This window comes from Xenopus laevis, chromosome 4L (genome assembly GCF_017654675.1).
Source record: "Xenopus laevis strain J_2021 chromosome 4L, Xenopus_laevis_v10.1, whole genome shotgun sequence".
NCBI classification, from domain to species: domain Eukaryota; kingdom Metazoa; phylum Chordata; class Amphibia; order Anura; family Pipidae; genus Xenopus; species Xenopus laevis.
This window is the reverse complement of record NC_054377.1, coordinates 51707047-51717925: the sequence shown is the minus strand read 5'-3', so window position 1 is coordinate 51717925 and position 10879 is coordinate 51707047. Positions and strand designations below refer to the sequence as shown.

General features: G+C 44.7%; 1 protein-coding gene across 1 annotated transcript; it reads left to right on the top strand.

Annotated features, from left to right (window-relative positions):
- Nucleotides 1-389: 389 nt before the first annotated feature.
- Nucleotides 390-10761, top strand: slc22a31.L (solute carrier family 22 member 31 L homeolog). Its single transcript, XM_018241501.2, has 9 exons — nucleotides 390-856; nucleotides 5008-5111; nucleotides 5777-5931; nucleotides 7585-7753; nucleotides 8335-8480; nucleotides 8570-8678; nucleotides 8841-9049; nucleotides 9131-9242; nucleotides 9400-10761. The coding sequence occupies exons 1-9, from the start codon at nucleotides 575-577 to the stop codon at nucleotides 9788-9790; spliced, it is 1677 nt and encodes a 558-aa protein (XP_018096990.1). The 5' UTR covers nucleotides 390-574; the 3' UTR covers nucleotides 9791-10761.
- Nucleotides 10762-10879: the final 118 nt, after the last annotated feature.

The following is a 10879-nucleotide window of genomic DNA, read 5'->3' as shown; positions in this document are numbered from 1 at the left end:
GGGATTTCTCTATTGTTTGAGGAAGGCTTAGCTCTGGACCAATCTTAAAATAAGTGTCAAAGGTTAACCAGCAACTCCCGGCATCTGCTGCCAGCTAAAGCCCATAGGTGCTGGGAGTTGTTGCTCAAGGTCAGGCAGCGGTGCAGCAGCTCAGTAATAACGCAGAGCCGAGGAATAAGGGGTGGGGGAGGCATCTGGAGTTGAATAGAAACTATTTCTCTGCTCTGCATAACATTCCCGAGCTGCTCCAAGCAACCCCTGAACCGCACTTGTGAACTCCAGCAGCAGCAGCAGCAGCACAGAGACAGAGACTTATATGTGTTCAGCTCCAGGCCCCGCCCCCGGCTTTGACTGATGTGCGCTGACACGACTGGCTCGCTTGTCTCCGACTAAACCACATGCTATTATTGCCGTGTTGCCGGGGAGGGAAGCAGAATGTTATAACGAGTACAGAGCCGACAGGTTGGTTGTGCCCGCCCAGCTCCCCACCCACAGTTGAGCCTTCCCAGTCAGTCAGCGGCTGTCCCACATCTCTTCCATCCCGGGGCCCCGTTGCTCTGGCTCTTGACTCTTCATGGAGTTTGACGTGCGAGTGTGGCCCCGGGTGGGGGGATTCGGCCGCTACACTCGGCTTCTGACGGCTGCTACTTGGCTGCCCAATGTGGTCCTGGCGATGGGCTTCTTCTCCGAGTTCCTGTACACGGCTGTGCCCAACTACCAGTGCCAGGGGGAGCCCGGGGGAGCCTGTCCCGGCAACAGCAGCTGGGAGAGTCCGAGCAACCAGTCTGAGCAGCGCTGCCCGGGGGGCTGGAACTTCCAACCTCAGGGATGGCTCAACGGCAACATCGTCACGCAGGTGAGGGCTCGGCCCGGGTGTAGCTTATATACCTGTATATATTATTATAAGTGTATATTATATGTGTATATTATATGTGTATATTATATGTGTATATTATATGTGTATATTATAAGTGTATATTATATGTGTATATTATATGTGTATATTATATGTGTATATTATATGTGTATAGCTACAAACTACTGACACGCGTGTTCTGCCCACGGAGCATCGGCCTGGCACGTAGCGCGTGTTGTACATAGAGTGTGTGTCGCACTGTAACATATGCTGCCGCTGCCCGAGCCCTTCACCTGGGAGTTACCCCATGTACATGTTACACTCACACTGGCTCACACTCTCATACACATTCCCACAGCTATTTGCCACTTGCATCACAAACGTCCCACCCTGGAAAAGTGGAGAAATGGTTGTGCCCTGCAGAGAGGAGCCAGGGGAGGATTTGCTTGAGTTCTAGCACAGAAAATGCCAGTCATGTCTCTATTATTCTCATTCCATGTTCGTGAAATTCCCATAATTCCCTGCACTTGGGGCCCCATAATTCCCTGCACTTGGGGCCCATACACCAAACACTTGCCTTAGGCAGTGACACCTTGTTATAGTGATAAGACCAAGTGCAAGATTGTCATAAGAACAAATGGCTTGAGCCGTATCCTTCACCCGCTGCCATGTCAGCTCTGTACCGACTACACTTAATTGTGATTTATATATCACACTGTGCCATTTGGGATCTTGTTCTGCTCAGTAATACTCCTATAAGAATCATTACAGCAAGGGGTTAACGTGCACAATTCATGCCCTGCCAGGCAGGTCTGGACTGGGAGTCAAAATAGGCCCTGGCATTTCAAGTACACAGAGGCCCAAACAGCCCACTAAATAGTGACTGCTCCATACAGCAGCCCCTCTGGCATTTGCCAGAACCCACAGATTGCCAGTCCGTATCAGCTAACGTATCAGTCACCTTCAAATGTACATGATTTCATATGTGATGCTTGTAGGCAGTTTACATCCACACAGGAGAGATGCGAAAAAATGGATTATATATGGAACCCCCTCTCCAAAAAGAGAGTAAAAATGTCCAGTTGGGAATGATCTTAGAATCCCACTGTGCACTTTAAAGTCAAGGGGAAGTGTTCTCTGCCTGGCAGATAAAGGGTAAGGACTCACAACCTCACAGACACTGAGTGGGTATTGCCTAATTGTAAATGTTAGTCACTATGTGACTAAGAGGTAATGAGTGAAGCTTTCTGCCACTGAATGGTTTTGGAAAGCACAACAGCAGATGTTGCTACATTAAGGGTAAGGACACATGGGCAGATTCGGGGTGATTAGTCGTCTCTGGCGACAAAGTTCCGCTTCTTCGCGGCGATAATATCCCTGAACTGCCTTCCTCCGGCTATAATGAAAAATTGCCAGCAGGGTGGCACTCGCGGCACTTCGTTTTCCGAAGTTGCCTCACGAGGAAACTTCTAGCCGGTGGGAAGGCAGTTCGGGGAGACTGTCGCCCTCAAGAAGAGGTGATTTGTTGCCGGGTGACCAATCTCCCTGAATCTGTCCGTGTGCCCTTACCTTGAGTAAAACCTTCCTACAGCCAATTAACCTTGCGCTGCACCCGCCTTCCATCTAATAGTAAACTTTTGTTGAAAATTTACATTCTGCTCCAAACCCTCCTGAGAGGCTAAATCTATATATATATGGCTTCAGTACACATATAGGTAAATACATATATGATGATTAAGGGCAGCTCAGGTTCCATCCTTGACTGATATCTTGGTCACTTAATGTGCTCAATATGGCCGCCCCATTTGGTTATTTTTGCTCTTGTTACAAGTCTGTGCTTAATGATTATAATGAATTTTGAGACCCCTCACGACCCCTGTATGAGCATGTAGGAGGAAGCAAAATGGCCAATTTGTGACCACTTTTTATTTCCTCGTGCTTCAGATCACCGGCTTACATTGTCAGATCTATGAGACATATATATATAATTTCCAGACACCTAGGGCTCTTACTCACGAGCGGTTGTAGCTGCGCTCCCCTGCGTTCCGTTTTTCTGCGTTCAGCCGCAGGGGAACGCAGGAATAGACGCATTACATTTTTTCCAATGGGGCTGTACTCACACAGGCGCGTGTAGGCTCCGAACTCAGGTTGCTGCATTTTTCCTGCGTTCGGCGCCTACATGCGCCTGTGTGAGTACAGCCCCATTGGAAAAAATGTAATGCGTCTATTCCTGCACTCCCCTGCGGCTAAACGCAGAAAAACGGAGCGCAGGGGAGCGCAGCTACAACCGCTCGTCAGTAAGAGCCCTTAGTCATTGCAGATGATGCCATATGAGAACTGCACTTAAAGGGCACATAATCTGCACATGGTTTTATTCCCAGGGACAGAGAGTCAAAACCACAGACTGTCCCTGACACAGCTGGCAACATATGAAAATAAACACAATGATAATATATTAAACTTACTGTATTGGGTTTCCAGTGTGGGAGCCCAGGGAATGAGTCTCTGGAACTACACTGTGTGTATATGTTTTTAGTGTATAGTGTCCTGGTGTGAAACAGGGGAGAGACTGTGTCCAGTATGTCAGAGGTCAATACCAGCTTAAGCTTAAGGTCAAATTGATGGAATACAAGCAGGGGGTGACCTTCAGATGGTGTTGATCGTATCACCAGTATATGAGCACACTTTGTGTTAGTAAATAAACCACTGTGTTTTTCTGATTTTCCAGTTTTTTTAGCAGAGATGTCCTCAGGGACTGGGATCTGTTAAGTCTTGCCACGCTCATTAGTTTATCTTTTATATTCATATATTCATGTCTGTCCTACTTAAACTACTTGCAGATCACACCTATACACCTGGGGGCAGGGGAGGGGTATGCAGGGAGAAGCAGCACAATAGAGATCTACAGCACTAAGGGGTTTTGTTTGCAATACAGACTCCAACACATCTCTGCCCTTGTTGTTTCTTCCCAGTGTTGGACTGGCAAGTCTGAGGCTCCCCGGGGTCCCCACACCCCTCTACAGGCCCCCCCGCCTCAGATGCAACCCTCCCTCCAGGCCCCACGCATACCTGTCCTTTAGTTGCAGCAGGAACAGAATTAGGGGGGGGGGTGAGATCGGGGGCAGCGTCGACTGCAAACTGGTGCGGGTCTGGGTTGGCTGGGTGCACAAGGTTTTTACCCAAAGTCCCGCCGGCCCAGTCCAACCCTGCAGCTGTGTCGTGTCTCGTCAGATGAACGCTGCAACTTCATCCAACATTTCAATCTCTAACCTTATTTCCATCGCATCCTACTTAACGCCTGCGGTTATGTGCAGCGTGTCAGATTGCACCAAAATCATCCGTGGAGTTGCTCCCTTACCTTATTTCAGTCACATTCGACTTGACGCCTGTGTTTTGTTGGAGCACATCGGATCAGACCGAAAACGCTCGTTTAGTTCTACCCAATATGAATTGCTTATTAGCCATGCAGGCTGTTTATTCCACATGCTCTCCATGACCACAGGGTCTGCTGCCTCTATAGTTACTCCATTAAGCACAAGGCTACCACAACCCTTAGTAGTGAAGATCCATGCCACAGAAAATTCTATCCAGTGTCTCCCCATCTTTTTACTCTGCTGATTCAAAACACATGCTCTGGGCATCTAATAGTTACCTGAGCTTACTAACTTAAAAGATATTGTGTATATATACATCGATGAGGTACTTCACTCTTAGCTTTTAATATAATGTCGACTCCAGCTCTCCAGTTTAGAATATCAGCAGCTATCTGGTTGCTACGGTTCAATATACCCTAGCAACCAGCCATTGGCTTGAATGAGAACAACAATAAAAGTGTAGGCTCACAGAGAAATAGTTTTTGACTGCTGTGGTTAGTCCCCCCCCCAATTTCCTAGCTGGAAAGAGGCAGAAGATCGTAGGAGGTCATTCTATAATATACTAAAAGTTAACTTGAAGGTGAACCACCCCTTTATTAACCAGTCCTGTAAGTATCAGCTTCTATAAAGGATAAGAAGTCAGCACTCACCAGCTGAAATTCTCCTGTGTGGTGCTGTCTAATTGAAAATAGTATCAGCTTCTGTGACCTCGCTTTCTGCTAATGTTGTGATGATTTCCATTCTGCTTAATCATTTTGCCCATTTGTGCTCTGACAGTGGGAACTAGTCTGTGACAGACAGTGGAAGGTGCCCCTGGAAAAGATCTCCTACCTGATTGGCTGGCTCCTTGGATACATTATCTTTGGCTGTATCTGTGACAGGTAATGCAGTCTGCAAACTGACCCTGGAAAATGTTGACTTTATAGAAACCATAGTGGTATTTAAAGTGGAATGTCTTATATCTTCTATAAATATCTCCTGAGATTTTGCCTATGGCAACCAATCAGCAATTCAATTTAAACTGTCACCTACAAGTTAGAAAGCAAAAGCAAAGATCTGATTGGTTGCTATGGGCAACATCTCTGGTGATCTCAGGAGATATTTATCTCCAATGTTAGTAACCATGGCCCCAGGTCTTTATTGTTTATTTGGGTGGATTGTACAGTTTTAGCCTTTCTATTCTGACTTTCTGTGAACACATTACATTCATTTACTTTACACACAATTTACATTGGGCAGTGTGACAATGACTGACACATTTCATGCCTATAACATTGACACTATCTCTAATGGCACCTCTAATATTCACTAGTCTCAAGCATGACTCCTCCAAGACTCACTAGGCAAAGACATGGCACCTCTAGTTTATAAGTGTAATAGAAGGATCACCAACCTTTTTGCCCATCATTATAAAACTAATAAGCCTGATGTTGCTGTACAATGGGCTGCCATTACAGGTCACTAAATGCTTCATTTACGGTATATATAATGTGTGGCTTCAGCTTCATTGACTCTGGCATTTCATTGTACTATTTTCTCCTCACAGATTGGGCCGACGTGCTGCCTTCATTGGTGCACTGGTGATGGCACTGCCCCTCGGAGTAGCTGTAGTCTTCTCTTCCAGTTACTTCATCTTCTTGCCCATCAGAGCAGGATTTGGGGCAGCTCTAGCTGGAATGTTCTTATCATTCTACATTTCAAGTAAGTGCAAGATATCAGTGTTTCACTATTAGGGTCAGGGCACACAGGCAGATTCATAGAGATTAGTCGCCCAGTGACAAATCTCCTCTTCCTCGAACTGCCTTCCCCTGCTTTCCCGCCGGCAGTTTTGGGCGACTTCGGAAAACGAAACGATCTGAGTGCCATCCCGCCGGCGATTTACATTCTACCTGACGGGAAGGCAGTTCAGGGAGATTAGTTGCCCCAAAGAAGAGGAGATCTGTCGCCAGGCAACTAATCTCCCCCCGAATCTGATCTAAAGATAAGAAAGTCTCTTGGGAGAACTTCAACTCACAGCTTAAGAGTCAGGGCACACAGGCAGATTCAGGGAGTTTACTGAGGCAACTTCGGAAAACGAATCGCGCCGAGTGCCACCCCACCGGGATTTTAGCTGGCGGGGAGGCAGTTCGGGGAGATTAGTTTCCCCCAAGCAGAGGAGATTTGTCGTCCGGCGACTAATCTCCCTGAATCTGCCTGTGTGCCCTGAGCTTTGTATAGATTGTATAGAAATATCTTTGGAAACACAGTTGGCAATACAAATGGGCAAATTAAAGAGGTCCTCCACCCTCCACCCAAAAAAAAAACTTTACAGAATACATTTATGATACATCTTCACTGGTTTAAAATGTATTTGTAAATGCTGTTTTTATTTTTTTTCTCTGCACTTCTGGTTCTGACTCCAAAAATAATGTAGCAGAGACCAAGTGATTGACAAACCTGGATGAGAATTGACTGCTGCTACATTCTCTCAAGAATCAGAGAACAAAAAGAGAAAACCAAATACTGATTTCAACAGCGTTTACGTTTACACATAACTTTAGCCATTAGGGTGGACATTAATATTTCATATCCTTGAGTTGTGAAGTGTCAAACTAACACAAAACAGAAAGCAGTTGCTTTTTTCCCTCTGGTCTCACCCAGCTAACACTCAACCCCCAGCAGTTTGTATTTTGGCTCTTTGACATCCATTGTTTGCTTTCCTCTCTAACCTTCCCCCTGGCGGCTCTGGATTATTTGCTCTGGGAGGCTCCATCCCTGTGTGACGTTGCGTTGTTTGTTGGCTCTTGGCAGCAACTTTGTGACAAATATGTGGAATTGTGAGTGGTGGGAGCACTTGAGTTGCTTGAATACTCTAGAGCACTTACTGAAATAACAGCCTCTCAACCTTTATCCTTCTCTGCAGAATGTAGGTCCTAGATTTTTTTAACCCCTTGATTAGCAGCCACCTACATACAACTGAGTCTTTTAACACTAGCTTTTTGTGCATATCATTTTCTCTAAAAATGTCTCCTTGAAGCTTTTTGTCATATTTGTTATTGTCTTATCTTTCCCGCAAGCTGCACATATGACTGACTCACCGGTAGGTACAGTGCTACGCAATATGTTGGCGCTATATAAATACATGTTAATAATATTAGGTGGCACTGTTGCTTATGTTTTTACATATAAATATACTTCTATGGGGATGTCCGGCCTTTGCCTTTCTAGCTGTTTGTTGCATCAATAGCAGGTTGACATTCCTGTTGTATTACAGGCTAATGGCTGTGGGTAAATCAAAGTGATCTGACTTTTCCAGAACACAGCACCAGCTCTGATATAGAACATTCTCTAATACCAAACATCTCTTTCCTCAAGGGGTAGAACTGTGCAGCCCTAGTCAGCGGCTGATGGTGACAATGATCGGGGGCTTCTTTTGGGTGGCTGGAGAGCTGCTGTTACCAGGTTTGGCAGTTCTGTGCTCAGACTGGAGGGTTCTACAAGGCTCCATCACTGGGACCTTAATGCTGCTGGGAGTTTACTGGTGGTGAGTTATCATTTCAGTCCAGTTTTACTGTCAGTGGAATTTATTTTCTGAAATGGATGCTAAATTGCACAATAAGGTTAGTGCAGATCCACTGGCTTGCTGCTGTGTTGGCCTGGCTGCAGACACATGGAGCAGATTTTGGTGCAAAAATCCATACGTGTGTTTCCACACCAAAATCTGCTTTGTGTGTCTGTACACAGACCATCACAGCACCTCTCGATGCAAACACAGCAGCAAACCTGTCTTGTGCTAATTCCACACAGGCCTGGGTTTATCCACAGACTGAAAACCAACCCCGAGTGGCAGTGGTCTTGGGTAGCCTTGTCTTGTTCATACTATTATTTCCAGAGGTATTCAACTGTTTGATTCTCGCAATGCACTCTTAAAAGGGCCAAACTTCCCCTACCAATGTTCATTTATAATGTTTTATATCACGAATGACATCAATAATGAGACGGAACTTGTAGGGTGATTTTCGCAGGAGAATCATTTTGCATCTTATAAAAAGAATACTTTTTTGGGAGGTTGTTCTTTTATCACACAGGGGGTGTCACTGATTATTATATCCATTTCCCATCTAGTGGACACACACTCTATCCAGAATCACCCCGCTGGCTCCTTGCCACCCAGCAGTTGGAACAGTGCAAGTCGGAGCTGCGTATGTTTGCAAGAGCCAATGGGATAAACACTAGCGACGATGCTTCTGGTCAGGACACTGTTTTCACAGGTAAGACAACTCTGCACCCAGTAGTATCATTAACACTGCCCTATTCTGTTCATCCGCAGTCACCACTTGTATCTCTCTGATTATCATAGAGATCGACTCTTTGTGTGAAGGCTTTCCTCGACCGCGTTATTACAGCATTTGCAGCATATTTGGGACACGTTTAATCTGGAGAAACGCACTGATCCTTGGCTTTACATCGTAAGCCCATAAATACATAATCTTAACATTTTCTTTTACAGAGACTGTATAGACTGATTCTACCTTATTGTTCTTTCTTTCTTACTGGTCTAGACACTACTTATTCAAAATGTAATAATCTGCTTGCTTTGAAGAGGGACCTAACTCTCATTCCTTTTGTAGGTTTATTGGGTGTGGTATCAGACCATGCTTTGCTCGGAACCTACATATTTTCGGCCCCTACATTCCATATTTCCTACAGGCTGGTAGTGAGATTGTCGCCTGCATATTGATCTGCATCTGTGTGAGTCACTGTGGGAGGCGATCTGTTCTCCTACTCTTTACCATCCTGACTGGGTTTTGCTCCCTGATGCTTCTTGCCCTCACACAATGTAAGGGAACATGTTTCTCATATCATTCTTCTTCTTTCCATTTTATATGAGCTTTTTCCTGACACTGTGTTATGTCAATAGATCTTTTTACTGAAGCCTCCATTGTGATATCAGTGGTGGGCTCCCTGTGTTCCCATGCTGTGGTGATGCTGAGTGTATTTTATGCTTGTGAGGTGCTTCCAACTGTTCTTAGGTGAGTAAGACACTTATTTAGAAACACCCTTTTAAATATTCCTGCTTTTACTTTTCTTTATTTTGTTAGTCTTGCATCTAATTGTAATCTTTCATTTTTTCATTTACTGTCCCTTGATATAGCCATTAATGATCTTCCTCTGTTTATCTCTGTACAGGGGTTCAGGCCTGGGTTTGATTATGGGAGTAAATATGTTGGGCCGGGCTGCCCTTCCATTCATTGAGCTTCAGCACAAGTCTGGGTATTTTCTGTACCACGTTGTTCTATCGTCCTTCTGTATTCTCTCTGTGCTCAGTATCCTCCTACTGCCAGAGACCAAGAGGAAGAGTCTTCCTGAAACTTTAAGGCATGGTGAGAACCTGCGCCGACCTCCTTTGCTTCTCCATCCTACTCAAGATACTTTGCCACTTCTTAAACATGGCAAAAAACGTACTGACTACAACCCTGATAGCTATGCTCAACTGGCAAGCGCCACCAAGAAGATGATCAGGAGTGACGCAGCAAGTTCCACAAATGGAGAAGAGAACAGAGCTCTGAGCAGTGATTGAATGATGGAGGACGCCATGAGCTTGGATTGCAATATGGGCTAAAGGCTGAAAAGCAACTGAATATAGTTGAGAAAATGATGCTCTCCAGGAGACCAATAGGGAGCAAATAACCCATGAATGGTGTCCTATTGGCATAGGGGTTATTATTTTTCGGAGGCATCACAGAATACAACTCCAATAAGAAGATTTTTTCAGCAATAAAAACTTTTATTATAAGTATAAAACTTTAGATTATGATGGAGTGCTAAGGACTTTAAAGTCTACCGCCAACTCTTGGGTACCAATCAGCTAGGCAGATAACAATGTCACCCTGTTTGTATTTGTGCCTATGTCTGTGCCATAACAATGCTCCTCACTAACTGATCCATACTCGGACCTTCCAAACCTCTTCCATTCTCTACTTTCTGCTCTTCCTGAAATTTGCTTTACATTATCTGTAATGGGCCTGAAAGCTAAACTCCCTTCTCAATTTCTACCAAAATCATCACAAGACCGAGGCTTCTTTGCCTCATTCTCACATCCGAATTTCATCCAGTACTTGTAACCTGTTATCATTCTGCTCATTTTTAACATTCAGTGCCATAGCACAGACCATAATACATGTTAGCTTTTCCAAGGATCACTAAGAGTTGAACCAAAGGAATTGCAGACAACCCATAGCGTCTTACTGACCAATAATCAAGGACCTGGTTGGCTCTTCCACCATGTGTGCGCCTTTAGTAAGCAAGGAATACTTACATTGGCCAGGGTCATAAAAAGTGTGGCCAATCCCTTCTATAGTTATAATTATGTCTTTGGTACAGGCAGGAGTGTCCTTTAGCATAACTAGGTCATTCCTTATCCTTTTTCATGCAATATGATCACATGTGATATGTCTTTAGATGAGGAGGTGTTTGCAGTGCTGCTGTAAACTGGGTTTCTGAATTAAACAGTTTGGTCCCTGTTCTTTGGACCATAAAGTTCTACCTTCACTACTGAACGACCTTGTTCCATCTTGGCGCTAAGATCATTTCAAAGTCAAACGTATAAAAATTCATCATAAAAAGTCTTAATATAAACTGTGTGTTAGGTATACGCTTGAGAGATTTT